General features: G+C 41.8%; 1 protein-coding gene across 39 annotated transcripts in view; it reads left to right on the top strand.

The window, feature by feature from the left end:
- The window catches only part of dbn1 (drebrin 1), a 141282-nt gene that overhangs the window by 66103 nt on the left and 54294 nt on the right, over positions 1–20885 (top strand). For 26 of the 39 annotated variants that reach the window (XM_051078659.1, XM_051078657.1, XM_051078649.1 and 23 more), the window contains exons 2-3: positions 8246–8301; positions 10898–11010. The exons of 4 other annotated variants lie outside the window; for them this stretch is intronic. In XM_051078659.1, coding sequence (XP_050934616.1) covers positions 8246–8301; positions 10898–11010 — 169 coding nt within the window. Of the gene's footprint in view, positions 1–8245; positions 8302–10897; positions 11011–13459; positions 13550–20885 lie in introns of all 39 variants that reach the window. 9 more of the 39 variants (XM_051078658.1, XM_051078646.1, XM_051078681.1 and 6 more) reach the window with 3 other exon arrangements.

Below are 20885 nucleotides of genomic sequence, written 5' to 3' on the forward strand. Positions count from 1 at the left end.
TAAGAACCCAGGAGGAATCCATAACTCTCAAACCCAGAGGATAAATATTGGATTTTTGTTGGGGAGCAAAGCGAACTTCACTCCTGAATCTCAACAAATAACAGAAAGAAAGAAAGAAAGAAAGAAAGAAAGAAAGAAAGAAGCACTATTCAGGCTGCAGTCCATCGTCTGTATATGTTCACAGCACTTTGCCCTTCATAATTTTATTTTATTACAGTCTGCTTTTACATTAACACAGACTTGACTGCTTACTCCTGTTGCTTCTGTACCATTTAACTGCATCTGCACACATCCCTATACAGAGGTGCAGTGATGATGTGTTTCTGTCGTCCAACCTGAAGTTAGCATCAGCCTGGATTTGTATTATTCCAGAAAATAAACAGTGAGCAGCTAAAGTTTCTGATCCTTCAGGTTTAGTTGATCAGATCATCTTCACAGATGAACACCACTGTTCTGATGTTTGAAGTAAGAAGCTAATGTTAGGCTATAAACCAACTACACCACGGTCACATCGGTTATTTCAGACATTTAACCAGAAACACACTGACTTTAGGACGAGGGAACAGGAAGGGCTAACATGCTAACATGCTAACTGACTTCCTGGTATTAGGACTCATTCCTGCACCACTATAAAAACATTCCAGACGATTAGATGGATAATAAGACAGCTATCAGCGACCTCACGATGCGTTCAGGCTCCTCTCTTCCATGCAGCCTGACTCTGTTAATGTCTCTTTTGGCTCGTAGTTAACTGCTGACTCGACTCTGTCTTAATTTTTTTCCCCTCTCTCTCTAAATGAGCCTCGGCAGTCGGCTCCTCTCTTGTGTTTTCATCTTCACTGAGTCAGTAGGAAGGCTGACAGCAGCTCCAAGCAGGGCAGAGAGCTTTCTGGCAGGATTCACCACATCATCAGCCGTCTGCTGACGCATGTCCGAGCGGTTTGAAAAGTCGGATGAATCTAGATCTCCTCACCGCCATTTTTCACCACCAGGCAGAAGCTGTTGGGGTGGGGGTGGGGGGGTTGAACTTCTAACTCTGGCAGTTTGTTCTAACCTCTGCAAATCGGTAAATTTAGCCAAATTTGTATCGGGTTGTCACGGCAACTGATGCAATTCTCGCACTCCCTGAGCTTCAGGATGTAAAACTGATTTAATAAAACACACAAATTACTGAGCTTCCCAGAGCAGATACGTGTTTAATTTCATTAGATTACAGTCAAATCCACATCATTGATTCAGTCCTGTTCCTAAGCTCTCACATTAGAGGCTGTGCAAACAAAGTGTTCCTCGTATTACTTTCAAAGCTGGACTCACTACTCCCAGTAATTATTCACTTGCATGAAATGTGATTCTGACACGTTCCAAAGGTCCAGATTTCACTTAGAAAGAAACTTTCAACAACTTTAGATTATGTTTCGATTGTCCACGTAAAAGTCCGTCCACTAAAGTCCTCGTTTTTGTCCACTGACAGGCTCATATCGTTATTGTCTGATAACATTATGGAGAGGATTCCTACAGAGACAGAGCTTTTAATTAAAGAGTAAGATCCTTTCTGTTGGATCAGAAACATCATTATATATCAATACCAGACTCCATTGATAAAAACAGGAATTTTATCCAAGCAGAAAAACAGGAGCTGCTGGAATACTACTGCCTCTATCTGTTAGTTTTCTGTGTTATTGTGTGACTTTTAGTGGTGAAGAAGTATTCAGATACTTTACTGAAGTAAAAGTACCAAACAATAACACAAACACACTAACAGTGGTATTCCAGCAGCTCCTGTGTTCTGCTCGGTAAAATTCCTGTTTTTGTCAATGGAGTCTGGTACTATACAATTCCAAAGATTTTTGTCCATATCAACCAGTTAAAAGTAAGAGGCTTTCCTGCTTTTGTTAAATGGAAAAACGTTTTAAAGAGCAGCATGTTTATCTTTCTCAAGTGTGTTGCTTCAGTAAATCTGACAACTCTCTGTGTCGTTCAGGCAACACAGCCCGTCCCAAAATGCAACACTCTGTAGACACCAGCAGCCAGAGACCTGACCTGACCTGCCTCCATCTAAAGCCCAGCTGCAAGCAACATCAGCAGCACCATCTGCAGTTAGTGTGCAGCTACACAAGAACATGAGCTGTCAACAGACGCCTGCTGGTCTCTGAGATTTATTCACATTTCAAATCCTGAGCTCAAATTAAATTTTAATGCAGCTACACATCCTGCTTGATACAATTTAGTGGATACTGGAAGACATTTTCTGTTGTTGTTTTAAGTACAGAAATAGGTGTAGCTGTGTAGTTGTGTAGTTGTGTAGCTGTGTGTTTGTGCTGCGAAACACGACACCACCGTGTATCCTCACACTCCTGCTGTTTGCTGCAGCAGAGATCAGCACATCAGGGGCTGCAGATCCTTTTGAAGTTGTCCAGCCAGATCATCTCCAACACACACACACACACACACAGTGCGTGTTGTGTTGCCTCCTTACCTGGTGTGTGTGTGTTTGTGTGTTTGCCCTTCAGCTCTCCTACACTCCCCCCCTCCTCCCCTCCTCTCCCCTCCAGTCCTTCCTTCCTCTACCACAACTATCTTAACATCGTTGCTCCCTGCAGGTCACAAACTGCTGTTGCCGAGATAACGATGGGGGGGGGATGCTGCCCGGTTGCCATGGTAACACTCCCCAAGGGGTGTGTGTGTGTGTGTGTGTGTGTGTTTGTGGTGTGGTTTATCTTGGCAACAGCACCAAAGCCGCCGCTGATACGTACAGGAGGTGGACAAAATAACAGCAACAGCATAAAAATGAGACGAATCTGAACCAACTTTTGTGATGAAATGTTTTAACTTAAGAAGCTGAAGGCGTCTTTAAAACTCATCACACGTGCACCTGTGACGTGAGGTTTCATCTCTCTTTGTCTGCGCATTCACCTGTTTGGATGCAGCACCTGTCACCTCCAGATTGTGCGACTTTTCCCCCTTAAATCACGACGTTTCTGAATGGAGGTTCTGCATTGGAAAAACAAACGCTGAGTTTACTTTGAGAGGTGTTTGTCCCTCCCTCCTGGTTCTGTTTATTAATCTTCTCTAATATGTTGTCAGATTTTAAAATCAGCTCCGCTCGTTTTCCTCGTGGTTCGGAGAATTTGTGATTTTGTTCTGACATCGTGCTAATCAGCTTCCAGCTTAAAATAACTCTGTGGCTTCTTCCTGTCGAGGTTCATGTTGTTGTAATGACATGGGAGAGATGAAAAGACAGAGTCTGCTGCTGTTTGCTGCAGCAGAGTTTAAAATGTCTTATCTGATGTGTGTGAAGGAGAGAGTAGAAAGGAAGTAGGAAAGGAAAGGAGGGAAGGAGGCAGAAAAGTCATCTGCAGCTCTTTTGATCAACGATCAATCATTATCATTGATCATGTTTTTACTGATATCTCAGTAACGCCGTGACGGAATTTCACCAAATCTGGCACAAACACTCACTTAGACTCAAGGATAAAGTGATTCCATTTTGGTGGCCAGAGGTCAAAGGTCAAAGGTCAAGGTTGCTGTGACCTCACAAAACACATTTGTGACCTTGTAAATGTGATATCTCAGAAATTTATTCAATTTTGGTACAAATGTTCAAAGATGAACCGATTTGACTTTTGTGGTCATATTGACATGTAAATAGAATATCTTTGTTTTTGGACTGTTGGTCAATGCTCACTGAGCTGACTGTAATAAAAATAAATCATGCTAGCATCTTCGTAGCGTCAGAAACCTGAATAAAGATGATAAAACTACATGAGGACCAGGTTGCTGTTAGTGCTACAATAAAGATTAGAGAGGAGAGCTGCTGTGCCGCCGCCAGTTCAAACCACTACAGTGATCCTTCTTTACATCAAAGGCAGCGTGGGCGCACACACACACACACACACAAGCGTAACCTAATTTATATGGCTATAAATAGTATATATCCTATAGGTGTTCGGTGAAGGCTGGAGCTTATGATTTGTGTTGTTTGCAGTGACCACTTGTGACGTGTATGTAGATGAATGTGCAGTAGAAGCAGGGCTCTAATCAACTCTAATCAGATTCAGGCTTCTCTGTGTATAAGTGCTAGCGCTCACCAAAAATCAATCAGCTGAATCTTTTTGACTGGTGCTTTAGCAGGTTTAAATCTGGTTTATGGTGGCACGTACTGCTTCCAGGAAATAAACGTATGCTGCACTCTGAAGTCACACTTGACAAAACATCCAATACTCCACATCCAGTATATACCGAGGCATGAGTGGGTTCGACCGCCCTCTAACTGAGTGATAATCAGCAGATTAAACTGCTGGAATCAGAGAGTTCAGAGTGAAGCTGAACTGGAGATCAGTTAAAAACCAGAGTTCATCTCTGAGATCCAGGAAACTGACGGAAACATCAAGAACCAGAAACAGAGTTTGGTGTTTGTTACAGCGACAGCACTTCCTGCTCCAGAAGCCGGGGATCATGGGTAATATACACCTGTTCAGGCCATGTTTCAGCTCAGTGAGTGGGACTACTCGTCATGGAAATAATTTTAAATGAACCAGTTTTGTGTGTCTGGGACAGGAGCTTTGTCCTGATTGGATACAGTGATGCTCCGGATCGACCTCCACACTTGTGATTGGTTGATTAATTGAGTTCTCTCCAATCCCTCATTACTTACTTATCTTTTATCCTCCTGCTGGCTGTTTGTTCTTCCTCAATCCCTCCTCCTCCCAATCCTCCTCTTCACTACTTTAAATTTCAGCTCTCCCTCCTTATTTTCCTCTTTTCTTCCTCTTCATCACTAGTTTCCTCTTTGTACCATCTTTTCTTCTTTTTCAGCCTTTTCTTTGCCCTCGCTCATCACAATCCTCTTTGTCATCTCCTTCCTTCTCTCCCTTCATCTTCATCCTCTTGTTCTGTTTTCTTTCTCTCCCTGTCTGCCTGTCTTCTCTCTTCTTTTTATATTTTCTCCTCTTGTATTATTCTCGTCTTTTCTCCTCTCATCATCCTCCTTCCTCTTACGTACTCAGCTGTGCTCACACTCGCTCACAGCTGTTTCTAGGTCATGAAGGCTTCGTATGAATAATAAACAGCTGTCTGCTTTAAAGAGAATTATTTATAGAGCCACTTGTGCTCTCTCTCTCTCTCTCTCTCTTTCTCTTTGCTCTCTTTATCACTCTCTCGATCTTAAACGTTTCCTCTTTTTCTGCCCTTTCTTCCATCCTCTTTACACTGTGTTGTCTTTATTATCTGTCATCTTTTTATTTCCCATCTCTTTCTGCCTCCAGGAATCTGCTTCTCTTTTGGTTTGTTGTGATGCTGCTGTAACTGTCACTAGAACAGTAGTACTAGTTGTAGTAATAGTATTCGCTGTCATCAGCATAGAGTATCCTCAGCAAATATATTCACAATGGATGATTTTCACTGTCGGCCATGTTGTATTGGGCAGTTGGTTTTTTGGCCTTTTTATTTGTTAAAAACATTTTAGTGACATTAATGGCAGAGAAATATGTGATAAAGAGAAAGAGAGGGTTTTGGAAACAGAGTGTGACTCTGCAGAAACAGACAGGATGGAGGGAGGGGAGGAGAGGTCAGCAGGGAGTCAGACGGAGACCAGACTAAAGCTTCAGGCTGAAACATGAAGCATGAGGTCATCTGGACTCCGGCTGGTAATCCCCAACACACCACACACTCTGGTACATAGGTACATGCAGCTGTGTGGAAACAAAGGCTGGATGTTCTCATCTCTAAATTCATCACTTCAGGAGGGAAATTAATAAGAAAATGTAATGACTGTCATTCTTTGACGTTAGTCTTTAAAAGCTGCTTTGGATTGAAGCAATTTCAGAAATTCACAGACTCAAGTTATTGATACAAGTATGTGTGATCATTGGCAGCAGCTTTGAGCTTTTCTGATTGAGAGTTTTATGCGTCTGTATTTTTTTGATAATAATAATAATCTTCAGTAATCTACAGTGCACTGCTCTCCAGTTTTATAATCTCCTGTTTAAAGCCTGATAGATTAAAGGGTAATTTCTCTAACCTCAATCCCAGCATGCATTTAATATTTGATGGCCTCCTCCTCTTGCTGGTTATCAGTTTCCACAGCTTCTCCTGATTTGATGGAGCATTAAAGTCAATTATACAAATACCTTTAATTCATCCAGGTGGAGTTTAACTGTCCACTCCTCTTCACTGAAATACAGGTTAAAGTTTTAAAATGGTGCGTACGATCGCAACCTTCTCTTCCATTACTTCTACCTGACAGCTATACTGTAGTTACTAGTTACTTTTCAGATATGGCATCGATGATTTAGTGTAGACTTAGACTTAAATCAGTTGCAGTCAGGTTCACCTTCAGTAAAATGTTGCTTCCACATTGACTAACACTTTGAAGCACAGTTAGTGGTCTTTATGTCTGGACTTTTAATCAAATCAATAGTATTTCCATAGTGCAGTGTTTGAATATTTCTCTGATGTTAACATGACTACAGACCTGTCAACATGTTGTTTTGTTGGACTGAGTTTATTCTAACCTGCAGGTTAATGGATTTTTTTTATGGCCGGGTTGTTGAAGGTCAAACTGTTTTAATCTGGTGATGTCAGCTGAACTGTAATCTGTCACCTTCATTTAACCTCAGACAAAGAGGTCAGAGGTGTGTGTCTGTGTGAGGATGAGTAGATTTTTCTCAGTATAATTTAGTGAGTAGGCTCTATATGTACTTGTGTACAGCCTGTGAGTGTAATTGCATTTGTTGTGCCGGACAATGAAAGTTCAACCTGACTGAAATCGGCCGTTACAGTTTGTTTGGTCTTCTACGTCTGTATTTGTGCAGATCAGTACAAAGGTATGTGTTTGTGTTCAGGATTGTGTCATTATTAAAAGTGTCAGTGCCTCTCTAATCCAGGCAGAGACCAAGTTCCCACAGTCATTAATCAAACCAAGTAATCTGCTTTACACCATCACACACACACACATACACACCAACGTCTTGACCAGATAAAGCAGCTCTATCAATCCTCCTGCAGAGGTTTGTAACACTCGTTTCTGGTGACGACTGGAGTCACTTGTTCTGTTAACCCCCATTACTTCTCACAACCGTCTTCATGAGAAAGCAGCCGATTTGTTATCTGATGTTAATCGATCAATATGTCATTGTAGCGAAGAGCAGCACGCTGAACCAAGATCAGTCTGAAATCCTGTAAGCATGTGAGGGTGCTGGTATAGAGGAGATGGGGTTTTTAAAATGGGAAAGCACTTCTAAGCACTTGAACACACTCCTAGTTGTGTGTTTGAGAGAGGAAGCTCTTACAGTTTGATAACATCTACCTCTTGTTCGTTCGCTGGCTGAATGCACTTACTGTAAATCTCTCTTTGGGCAGTGTATTTACTTTAGGTGCAGGGATGCTTTAAACTAAACACCTGTTGTTGCTCTATGTAACTCTGGTGAGCAGGTTCGATCTCCCTCTAACTGAGTGAATCAGGCCCAGAAGGTTCAGAGTGATGCTGAACTGTAGATCAGTTAAAGAGACGTAGAAGTCATTAAAAACCAGCGTTCGTCTCTGATATCCAGCCAGGAAAGTGGTGTGTTTGTTACAGCACTTCCTGCTGCAGAAGGAGAAGGGGATCATGGGTAGTTTACACCGTTGGGTTGTGTTTTAGTTCAGTGGTACTATTGAAAAACCTTTAATTGTTCAGACCTGGGATTGTGCAAGTGCAAAATACTCGCCCACGAATATACCCAAGCTGAAGCACCGCCAAAGGCTGGTTCCAGACATATTTTTAAAACCAGCTGGACAGTTTGAGGTCCTACTGAGGATCCTTTGACCCAGAGCAGAAAAAGAATCGCTTTTTTGCCACATAATATTCACATTCACGCCTGTACTCATAAGAAAAACAACTGTGAATTAATCACATGAAAAAAAAGACCTTTAAGCTGATTACTTACATGATTAATCAAATGTTATACCGTCAGAAAATATCTGAAAATAGTGCAAAATACCCGTTCAGTGTACAATGACATGAAACACAAACTTTGCAGCAAATCCTCACATTTGAGAAGCTGTAACCAGAGGATGATCAGTCCAATAATCAATGAGTCGATTATCAGAAGATGAATTTTCTCAGCTCTACTGAAAGTCAGTCCAACAAAATGCAAACTCAGAACCTTTCTCCACCTTTATACGATCAAAGCACATGTGACTGTAACGCTGCTAAAGGTGACTCTTACTTGTTTTTTGACACTCTCCCTCTCTGTCTTTCTAACAGGGCCTTGTACACATATGAGGATGACACTAATGATTTGACACTGGCAGCATCAGGAGGTGAGTCCATGCTTATCCACCAATCCAAGACTTTCATCTCCCTCAAATGCGACATCTCACTGTTGTAAAGAACATGGCCGCCTCTCGTCATGTTAACATCGTGTGTGGAAATGGCTCTAATTTGCTGCTGCAGCTGTAACTGATGAGCTCTGCAGGTTCTGCTGTTGCTTAGGGCGAAAAAAAGAATTATCATGTTTTTTTTGTTTTTTTTTTTTCATCTCCTGATTGTAACTGAGCCATCAGAGAGCTGGAGTCATTATTACTGCAGTTAATGACGCGCTGCATGATCATTACAGTTTAATGAGACTCCATATTTGATGTGAAGACACACATGCAGTATGTATAAGTGCTTTCCCTCAGTGTTTATAACATCTTTGCATCGTGGTATGTGTTTTGGTGGCAGGAGATTAATCTGAGCTGTTACAATCAAATCTAATCAAGGTATTTCTAGGACAATAAACAGAATTATGTACTCAGATATTTTCACAGTAAAACTGATGATTAATGCACATACTGTAGCCAAACTGGTGATAAAGAAGTATGTGCTTAAAATTCCAGTCTAACGATGCCCTGTAAGAGAGCTGTGAAGTGAGAGGAAGGAAAACAACATGTTGCCATGGTTACTGAAGTCTCCAAAACTGAGCCATAATCTGAAAGTGATTTAAACTGTTGAATGTTTTATCAGCTAGCACATAACAGAGTCTGAAACTCTGTGATTCTGATTGAAAAGCACCTTCAGTTTTAATGATAGAACCTTGGGAACATAGAACCCTGAGAACTCAGGCCCCTGGGAACATAGGACTTTGGGAACATAGGATTCTGGGAGAGCACATATATAGAGTTGGGGAACAAAGGACATTTTGTCATGTTCCCATCGTGTGCCATATAAATCTTGGGAACATAGGAAGGACTTCAGTGTTTGCTTGCTGTGCGTACAGTTGAAACATGATATTGTATAGTCACACAAAATCCTGCAAAGTTAATAAAGTGAAGTTGCACTTAGTTAAGGTCAGGGAACTTTGTGATCGTGGTTACAATAAGAACAGTGTGGATAAGGTCAGGGAATGAGTGAGTTCAGGCTAAAAACAAAAGAAACATTGACTTTCTGGAAGAGTGGTTTCCCATGTTGAAGTGCAATTCCTTTACTGACCCATCCCTGTCTACCTCACGGGGACTTTGTTGCTCCAGCGTAAACAGATGTTGTTTTGGATCACTTGCTGAAACGACTGTTGTTCTTAACCAAACACTATTCTCCACAGTATACTCTCATACAAAGATACAGCTGGCCACGTAAAACCACCTCAGGGAATTTAACAAGGCTGGCATGACGTATGTTTTCTGTAACATTAAGCTCCACTGCTAAGAAACTATATAATATAATATAATAATGCCATCATTAGACATCTTATTTTAACATGGTGGATTTTATTAAGCAGTTGGACTCGTCTCGTGGTTTTACTTTGATTTGGTTTTAATGAGAATCGCAGCTTATTCTGTGAGTCTAATGTAATAATCAATGCACAAGCTCTGAATATAAAAAAATGCCGATCACATGAGAGGAATAAAACTGGAGCTACTACAGTGAAGTGTCTGGATCACTGATGCTGGAGAGATGCATGATGAAGAGCCACTTCTGGCAGCCGTGGTCGTAGTCGCCTTCGTCTCGGCAGCGACGCACACGTGAATATTTCAGCAGCGACGGAGAGGAAACACAGTTTGTTCATCTGCACTGTAAACCTCAGAGGAATCAGCCTGCCTCCTCACATCACAACCAGTAGACCGCAGTTGTGTTTGTGTGTTTGTGTGTGTGGAGAACAGGATCATAAACTGAAGGATAAAACTAGCAGCGGCTGATCTGCCCTGAATTCAAAATATTACGTAAGAAAAACTGCATAAGTATTATAAGAAAAGTGTAATTAAAAGTCAAAAAGTAAAAGTATGCTCACACTCATTCACACAATTTTTTATTTGTATTTTTTTGTCTTTCAAAATGGTCACCATGTCAGAAGAGACAATCAATGTTCTTGCAGCATCTTGGTCGGGAGAGTGGAAACACTACAAGTTTAACCCCGACCGGTCCTCATTCACGACCTTACGTGTCATCAGGGAGGAAGGTCAAGAAACTGTGTTAAGAGCCAAACCAACAGGTTATATGTGTTACATCTGGCTCAAACACCAAACACAATAATGGACACCAGCACCACTGTATTAGTGATCAGGACAACAGTTTGTCTTTGTACAAAGTCTAAATGTTCCCAGACAGGATTTAGTTATTTTTTGTGATTGTTTATCACCATTTGTTTTCTGATGCAGAGCCAGAGGCAGATTAAAAAACAATTTTTATATGAAAAATAACACATTTCGAGGATTGTGCAGTCCAAGCAGAGGAACAGTTTATGAACTGCGATTGTGTTTCAGTTTCAATTTCTTTCTTTCTTCCTTTCGTTGATTAATTTGTTATTCTCTCACCAGTTTTACTCGGTGGCCCAGAGGAACAGCTTGTCCCTGGTAGAGGACAGTCCAACAGAAGCATTAAAACCAGACGTGACTGGTGCTGTGCTGTAGAAATGATAAAGTCTCTTGTTCTGTGGTGCAGGAGGCGGCCTGGCGGAGATCACACTGACCTTTGACAGCGGCAGGGTGATGTACGGCTTCTGCAGCCTCAAGGAGCCCACCGCCGCCCTGCCACGATACATCCTCATCAACTGGGTGAGTCGCTGGGTCGGGGAGCTGGGGGGGTAGGGGTGAGGTGGGTGGGGAGGGGTGGGACATGATGCAACACCACACACTCCAGGCTACACACACACACACACACACACACACACTGAAATGTCCTCAAGGGTATAAAAGGAGAATATCTGAGTCATTAAGGGTCACCGAACATTTTTAATTTAGCCGTTTATCTAACAAGGTCACACGAGTCGCTCTGTCATCCAATCACGGAGCTGCAGCCTCAGCAGCTTTGGATCTGCAGCGTCGAAGAAAAGTAGTTCACAGCTGTAGGTGTAGACGTGCTGATGCTGCCACCTGCAGGCAGAGAAAGGCACAGCTACTGACACTAGTGCCACCTGCAGGCAATGATAGTTACAACTACGGTAATACAGGGCAGAAAATTAAAGGAAGAGTTTACCCGAGCTCTCCAGAAAGTTTCCATGGGAGGTAAAGCTGGGGAATTTTGGAAATATTCCATGAGAATTTATGGTAATATATGGGAGTGGGAAGTGTATCACATACAACCATAAATATAAACATTTTGTTTTGTCATTATTAGCAGATGTGCCACAACCTAATACAGATTTTAAAAATGACATTTTTTATTTTTTCGTGAGTAGAACTTTAATTGATCCCATTCAAAATGTGAAATCAAAGACAAATCAGAGACAAATCTGAGATTCGTGATTGATTTGACTTGTAATGACAAACACTTACTGTCGTCCTGGCAAAACAAAAGATGAGTGTGACAGTTAAATTTGTAAATTGATAAGGTTTTAGTTTTTATTTCCTGAAGTAGGTTTTCTGCTTCTTCTTCTTACAAGTGTCACTGACTGACAAAGATACAGTTCAACAAAACACTGATTTGAGAACATTTAACTTTAAAAAAGAGACAGTTTATCCACAGTTTGACTCTGTTGAAATTGTTAGCCTGAACAATATTTGATGTGGTGGTTTTTAAGAGAGTCAACTCCTCGACAAAGACGTTTGAGCCTGATGTTGTGGGTGTTACAGGGATTGAACTTACAGGATAAACAGAACAGGAAAAGTGTTGAGTAAAAAGAGCCCAGAGAAATTTGTCCACCATTTAATTTGTGATGAAAAGGAAATGTAACAGGAGGAAATGAATAATTTGAATGTTAGAGCTCATTTCTTCGCAGTGAGAGTCTGTGACATGGTGTTTTAAGAGCATTTAAACACAGACCGAGTTCGTCTGAGAGCCTTAAAATGAATGTTGTACTTTATGAACCTGACATCGGCAGGGGCACTCTGAGCAAGTGCATAATGACGAGTGCAGAGAGGAGGAGAAAGGTGGAATGAAAAAGCCCTATCTCCTAGAGATTTAGTTAATTAGTTTCACCATTTTCGTTTTGATGGAAGGGTAATTGCTGCCCAGATTATTTACTGGCAAAGCGTTTCCCTGGAAATTTTTTCAGTCTGTTGCCTAGAAGTTTTTACATTTTATTTTCATAAAACAAATCTGCAACAGCAAATATGTTTTGTGGGAAATTATCATAATAAACTACATGGAGTTTGTGAGCGCAGCTCCACTCACCTTCAAACTGACTGGAGGTCTAATCAGGCAGAGTAAGTCAAACCACCTGTGTGGGGGGTGCAGCTGATTGATTTTGTTGCCACATACAGGACTCAGGATGCAAATCCTGCTCTCTGGTTTCAAAGTTTTGCCCTTTGTACGTCCACCTTGACCACCAATAACTGCAGCCCTTCCTACCTGTGACCATAATCCAGTCTGGGATTATGTTTTAGGAGACAGGGTTGAATTAAAAGCGATAAAGAGATCTGGTGACTGCAGTGACTGGAGACTCAGACAGAAAGAACGAGACATTTGGTGGTTAAATGAGACTGGGAGCGGAGCCAGAGGAGTCCATCATAATGTAACACAGCAACACTAACAGCCAAAAGAGCACCAGACCGTGGCAAACTGGGCCAAACCAGGCCAGACTGTGCCAAACATGGGCCTGAGATGCATCAAAAATGTACTTAAATATACAAAAACCCTTTATAAATGAACCACATCCTTTGAAATATATGCAAAACATTCAAACTGTCTGTCTTTCTCTTTCTCCAGCTGACACTCAGACAGATAAAGAGGTGAAATTTCGTTATTGGGAGATAAATTGCAGTGAATTCAGATGAGATGAGGCCGTTTTCCTGTGTCTCTTTCCGTGTGTAATTGCTACTTATTGCATTTGCATTGTGTTGGTTTGAAAAGAGCTGTGATTACAGTAACTGAACATGACCACGGCCGAACAAAGGCCCTAATGAGACCGAGACAAAGACGGAAACTGTCCTCATGAGTTGGAACATTTGGAGAAAAGAAGGAGTCGTTTTTGATTTAGGATTCAGGCTCCTCTCTCTCCCTCCTGTTCTGTGGTTTTATTTCTTTTGTCTAATAACCCCCCCTCTCCACCTCTCGCCCTCTCAGGTGGGGGAAGACGTGCCGGATGCCAGGAAGTGTGCCTGTGCCAGCCACGTCGCCACCATCGCTGACTTCTTCCAGGTCAGACCAACCATGGTACTTTTACATTTTCCTAAATAAAACAACAACATGAAGTCATAGGGATCAAGCTTTATTTCCCTGTTTTTTAGGTTCTTATTAACTTCTGCTGTAGACGTTGATAAACGACTTTTATGATTTGGTCTTTGAAAAGAAAAACATCAGTGACAAACAAGAGGAAATGTAACTTAGCTGCAGTTTAAAGGATAAGTCCAGTATTTTTAAACCTGGGTTTTATTAGGGCCCGAGCAACGAGTTGCGTGGGCCCAACGGGGCCATGCAACGAGTTGCAAGGACCCTCTTGTTTTCGGTCTGTTTATTATTATTATTAGGGCCCGAGCAACGAGTTGCGTGGGCCCAACGGGGCCATGCAACGAGTTGCAAGGACCCTCTTGTTTTCGGTCTGTTTATTATTATTATTATTATTATTATTATTATTATTATTATTTTTTTTCTTCTTTTTCCGCCTCTTAGATCGGCTTTTTGAGGGCCTTAACATGCGTGAAAACTTACCAAAATTTGCAGACGCGTCAGGCACGGCGAAAAATTTAATAATTTAGGGGTCTTGAGCATGGGCGTGGTAAAATGCCCTCGGTAGCGCCACCTACATTTTTAAACGGAACAGCCCCTCAAGCCCGTTGCGCCTAAAAATCTGAAAATCTGCACACATATGTAACATCCCATGACGCACCAAAAAGTCTCTTGGAGCCATATTCTAAACCCAACAGAAAGTATTTTTATTTTGACCGGAAGGTGAAAAAATTGTGTGTTTTTGGCCATTTCCAGGGGTCGCTTGAACGCGAACTAGTCCTAGACGCATTATCCCATTGACTTCAAAACTTAATAGTATGTTCTTAAGACATAGACGATGTTAAATTGCGGCAGATTTTGAGTTTTTGTTGAAGGGCGTGGAAGTTATGGCCCCTCAAAGTTCGATTACTCGCCACGAAACAGGAAGTTGCTTTATTTTTGCTATATTTCGGCCATACTTTGTCCAAACTGCATCAAACTTTACAGGATTGTTAATGGTACCTATCTGCACACATCCATATGTCAATATTCATACAATTGTTGTAGCACCACCTATTTATAGCAGGAAATGACATATTTTATAGTGTGATGTCCAGTTTCTAGACGGGTGACCAGATTCACTTCAAATGTTGTCAGCCCCTCCTTGAGGAATTTTTTGGAAGACTGGCTCCGAAAATTGTGAGTTTTGGTCGAAGCGTGTGCCGGTTCTGGCCCGTCAAAGTTCAGAAACCCAACTTCCTGTTTGAAACCTCAGATTTTGGGGTAACTTCCTGTTGCGACTCTCTACTTTATCCTATAGATGGAGCCATTGTATTACTCTTTGATGGGTTTTTGGAAGGGGGTCTCTGTGTGTGTGCGTCTGTGTGTGTGTGTGTGTGTGTGTGTGTGTGTGTGTGTGTGTGTGTTTGTGTTTGTGTTTGTGTTTGAGGGGGGAGGGGAAGAAGAGTTGATTGAGTCTGTGAGAAGCTGCCACAGAGAGGTTACAGTCAGGAGAGCCAAGAGCTGCTTTACACGCGGTATAAAAACTTCAGTTAAGATTTGAGCTGTCACTTGAGAAAGCATCATGCCAAAAACTAAGGAAATCACTGTAGACTTGAAGAATTGTCGATGCTTAGGAAGCAGGAGAAGGATATACAAAGTTATAACAGCATTTCCAAGCGTCAAGAACTCAAATGAGAAGCGTCACCGAGAAATTCAAGGAGAGCCACACTGTGCAGAACAAGCCTGGCAGAGGTAGGAAGCCAAAGATTTCAATGACCCTGGAAAGAAAACCAGTTAGAGACCTGTCTAAAGAACCCATAAATGCTGCCAAGACACTAGTGAATGACTTAGTTAAGTCTGAAATTGTAGTCTCAAAGAAGATTACATGAATTCATGTAATCTTACCATATGTCTCCCCTTGACCAAAGCTGAGCGTGGATTGATGCTGTCTTTACAGTTTGGTTTTGATCAGTTAGGAAATTTCACACGGGGTCAGCTGATTTTTTCGTCTTACTCAGTGTACGGCGACAGGAAAAGTTCACTAGGTCCTCCAGCGTCGAGGTGAACCAGCTGAATATAAGCCACTCAAGTTGACGACAAGTGCATTGAAAAGTAAAAGCTGCTGGCCTTTACCTTTTCTTTGTCAAAGCGCCTGTTTGGCCAGTAGTTAGTAAAGTAATATTTTCAGCGTTGTCCACAGTCTCATGACATGTTTAACAGGAAGCACAGCACGCTGGTTAAGCTCATGGCAAACTGTTACTAACAGCTAAAATGAAAGCTTGTCTGTATGTAGTCTAACTGGTTAGTTTGTCACTAATCTCCAAATTTTGCAAATTGCTATAAACTTCACTCTCTTAAACCAGTAACAGTCTGAGCTGGACTGATAGGGGTCTGTATGGATAAAGATAAAATCCGAATGATACCCATCCCTACAGCTGGTTAGTGGCTTCGCCCTGACTTTAGGCAGATGAGATATTCACTGTTCAAATAACTTCATTATAAGCCTTGTTTAAGCATAAATGATTTATATATGCACCCAATAACAGAACTTAAAAAAATGCTTTTGCTCAAAGCTCAAAGCTTGTAAACTCAAGTTAAAACTGAGTTTTATCTCCTTTTGGGAGGGGGTATTTCTCTGTGTGTTTGTGTGTGTGTGTGTGGGTGTGTTTGTGTTTGTGTTTGAGGGGGAGGGGAAGAGGAGTTGATTGAGTCTGTGAGAAGCTGCCACAGAGAGGTTACAGTCAAGAGAGCCAAGAGCTGTCACAGATGATGAGCTCTGAAAAATATTATCACAGAAAATAATTAGCGTAAAAGCTTTTATTTAAAATTTTAACATCTGGGAAGTGTGAACTGTTACGCCAGCGTGTGCCCTGCGACCTGCGTTGACCCCGCGGTTGCCGGGGTCCCGCGGTCGCCGCTCCCCCGACGGGCGCCGGGTGCGAGGGCCCGTTCAACGCTGCTCGCAGCTTTAATTATTATTATTATTATTATTAGGGCCCGAGCAACGAGTTGCGTGGGCCCAACGGGGCCATGCAACGAGTTGCAAGGACCCTCTTGTTTTCGTTCGGTTTATTATTAGGGCCCGAGCAACGAGTTGCGTGGGCCCAACGGGGCCATGCAACGAGTTGCAAGGACCCTCTTGTTTTCGGTCTGTTTATTATTATTATTATTATTATTATTATTATTATTATTATTTTTTTCTTCTTTTTCCGCCTCTTAGATCGGCTTTTTGAGGGCCTTAACATGCGTGAAAACTTACCAAAATTTGCAGACGCGTCAGGCACGGCGAAAAATTTAATAATTTAGGGGTCTTGAGCATGGGCGTGGTAAAATGGCCTCGGTAGCGCCACCTACATTTTTAAACGGAACAGCCCCTCAAGCCCGTTGCGCCTAAAAATCTGAAAATCTGCACACATATGTAACATCCCATGACGCACCAAAAAGTCTCTTGGAGCCATATTCTAAACCCAACAGAAAGTATTTTTATTTTGACCGGAAGGTGAAAAAATTGTGTGTTTTTGGCCATTTCCAGGGGTCGCTTGAACGCGAACTAGTCCTAGACGCATTATCCGATTGACTTCAAAACTTAATAGTATGTTCTTAAGACATAGACGATGTTAAATTGCGGCAGATTTTGAGTTTTTGTTGAAGGGCGTGGAAGTTATGGCCCCTCAAAGTTCGATTACTCGCCACGAAACAGGAAGTTGCTTTATTTTTGCTATATTTCGGCCATACTTTGTCCAAACTGCATCAAACTTTACAGGATTGTTAATGGTACCTATCTGCACACATCCATATGTCAATATTCATACAATTGTTGTAGCACCACCTATTTATAGCAGGAAATGACATATTTTATAGTGTGATGTCCAGTTTCTAGACGGGTGACCAGATTCACTTCAAATGTTGTCAGCCCCTCCTTGAGGAATTTTTTGGAAGACTGGCTCCGAAAATTGTGAGTTTTGGTCGAAGCGTGTGCCGGTTCTGGCCCGTCAAAGTTCAGAAACCCAACTTCCTGTTTGAAACCTCAGATTTTGGGGTAACTTCCTGTTGCGACTCTCTACTTTATCCTATAGATGGAGCCATTGTATTACTCTTTGATGGGTTTTTGGAAGGGGGTCTCTGTGTGTGTGCGTCTGTGTGTGTGTGTGTGTGTGTGTGTGTGTGTGTTTGTGTTTGTGTTTGTGTTTGAGGGGGGAGGGGAAGAAGAGTTGATTGAGTCTGTGAGAAGCTGCCACAGAGAGGTTACAGTCAGGAGAGCCAAGAGCTGCTTTACACGCGGTATAAAAACTTCAGTTAAGATTTGAGCTGTCACTTGAGAAAGCATCATGCCAAAAACTAAGGAAATCACTGTAGACTTGAAGAATTGTCGATGCTTAGGAAGCAGGAGAAGGATATACAAAGTTATAACAGCATTTCCAAGCGTCAAGAACTCAAATGAGAAGCGTCACCGAGAAATTCAAGGAGAGCCACACTGTGCAGAACAAGCCTGGCAGAGGTAGGAAGCCAAAGATTTCAATGACCCTGGAAAGAAAACCAGTTAGAGACCTGTCTAAAGAACCCATAAATGCTGCCAAGACACTAGTGAATGACTTAGTTAAGTCTGAAATTGTAGTCTCAAAGAAGATTACATGAATTCATGTAATCTTACCATATGTCTCCCCTTGACCAAAGCTGAGCGTGGATTGATGCTGTCTTTACAGTTTGGTTTTGATCAGTTAGGAAATTTCACACGGGGTCAGCTGATTTTTTCGTCTTACTCAGTGTACGGCGACAGGAAAAGTTCACTAGGTCCTCCAGCGTCGAGGTGAACCAGCTGAATATAAGCCACTCAAGTTGACGACAAGTGCATTGAAAAGTAAAAGCTGCTGGCCTTTACCTTTTCTTTGTCAAAGCGCCTGTTTGGCCAGTAGTTAGTAAAGTAATATTTTCAGCGTTGTCCACAGTCTCATGACATGTTTAACAGGAAGCACAGCACGCTGGTTAAGCTCATGGCAAACTGTTACTAACAGCTAAAATGAAAGCTTGTCTGTATGTAGTCTAACTGGTTAGTTTGTGACTAATCTCCAAATTTTGCAAATTGCTATAAACTTCACTCTCTTAAACCAGTAACAGTCTGAGCTGGACTGATAGGGGTCTGTATGGATAAAGATAAAATCCTAATGATACCCATCCCTACAGCTGGTTAGTGGCTTCGCCCTGACTTTAGGCAGATGAGATATTCACTGTTCAAATAACTTCATTATAAGCCTTGTTTAAGCATAAATGATTTATATATGCACCCAATAACAGAACTTAAAAAAATGCTTTTGCTCAAAGCTCAAAGCTTGTAAACTCAAGTTAAAACTGAGTTTTATCTCCTTTTGGGAGGGGGTATTTCTCTGTGTGTTTGTGTGTGTGTGTGTGGGTGTGTTTGTGTTTGTGTTTGAGGGGGAGGGGAAGAGGAGTTGATTGAGTCTGTGAGAAGCTGCCACAGAGAGGTTACAGTCAAGAGAGCCAAGAGCTGTCACAGATGATGAGCTCTGAAAAATATTATCACAGAAAATAATTAGCGTAAAAGCTTTTATTTAAAATTTTAACATCTGGGAAGTGTGAACTGTTACGCCAGCGTGTGCCCTGCGACCTGCGTTGACCCCGCGGTTGCCGGGGTCCCGCGGTCGCCGCTCCCCCGACGGGCGCCGGGTGCGAGGGCCCGTTCAACGCTGCTCGCAGCTTTAATTATTATTATTATTATTATTTTTTTTCTTCTTTTTCCGCCTCTTTGATTGCCTTTTTGAAGGCCTTAACATGCGTCAAAACTCCTGAAAATTTGCAGACGCGTCAGGCACGGCGAAAAATTTAAGAATTTAGGGGTCTTGAGCATGGGTGTGGCAAAATGGCCTCGGTAGCGCACCTACATTTTTAACGGAACAGCCCCTCAAGCCCGTTGCGCCTAAAAATCTGAAAATCTGCACACATATGTAACATCCCATGACGCACCAAAAAGTCTCTTGGAGCCATATTCTAAACCCAACAGAAAGTATTTTTATTTTGACCGGAAGGTGAAAAAATTGTGTGCTTTTGGCCATTTCCAGGGGGTCGCTTGAACGCGAACTAGTCCTAGACGCATTATCCGATTGACTTCAAAATTTGATAATTTGTTCTTAAGACATAGACGAAGTTAAATTGCAAAAGTTTCGGACTTTTCATTGGAAGGGCGTGGAAGTTATGGCCCCCTCAAAGTTCGATCACTCGCCACAAAACAGGAAGTTGCTTTATATTTGCTATATTTCGGCCATACTTTGTCCAAACTGCATCAAACTTTACAGGATTGTTAATGGTACCTATCTGCACACATCCATATGTCAATATTCATACAATTGTTGTAGCACCACCTATTTATAGCAGGAAATGACATATTTTATAGTGTGGATGTCCAGTTTCTAGACGGGTGACCAGATTCACTTCAAATGTTGTCAGCCCCTCCTTGACAATTTTTGGAAGAAGTCCTCCGAAAATTGTGAGTTTTTGGTCGAAGCGTGTGCCGGTTCTGGCCCGTCAAAGTTCGGAAACCCAACTTCCTGTTTTGAAACCTCAGATTTTGGGGTAACTTCCTGTTGCGGACTCTCGACTTTATCCTATAGATGGAGCCATTGTATTACTCTTTGATGGGTTTTTGGAAGGGGGGTCTCTGTGTGTGTGTGTGTGTGTGTGTGTGTGTGTGTGTGTGTGTCTGAGGGGGGGAGGGAAGAGGAGTTGATTGAGTCTGTGAGAAGCTGCCACAGGGAGGTTACAGTCAAGAGAGCCAAGAGCTGTCACAGATGATGAGCTCTGAAAAATATTATCACAGAAAATAATTAGCATAAAAGCTTTTATTTAAAATTTGTTGCAACAATTCAGGTTTCTTACACTGTTTCCCTTATTGAAAACTAAATTCTAACCTGAATGTATCAATAAAAATCTTCTTTTGCAGTTAATGTCACCAGTTTATAGTTTTAGTTTTAATAGCATTCCCCTGTCACTGATGTGCCTTTAATTATCGGTTCTATCAGGGATCATTTATGTGGTTTATCTTACGGGGGTGAGCCACCTCACAGGTTGGTTATATTACCTGTTGACCTCAGCTCAGTGAGCTAAGACAATGTTTAATGCAGTGTTTTTTCTGATATGAAAATGGATATTATTCAGCACATCTAACCTCAGCAGGCCCCTCTTCAGAAACTCATATCTGCAGATGTCAAAGCTGGCTCAAAAAATTAAACTGGCTTCAAATTAATTTTAAGGAATTGTAGGTTATTTTGAATTCATGTAATCTTACCATATGTCTCCCCTTGACCAAAGCTGAGCGTGGATTGATGCTGTC

This window comes from Lates calcarifer, linkage group LG20 (genome assembly GCF_001640805.2).
Source record: "Lates calcarifer isolate ASB-BC8 linkage group LG20, TLL_Latcal_v3, whole genome shotgun sequence".
Taxonomy (NCBI): Eukaryota; Metazoa; Chordata; class Actinopteri; family Centropomidae; genus Lates; species Lates calcarifer.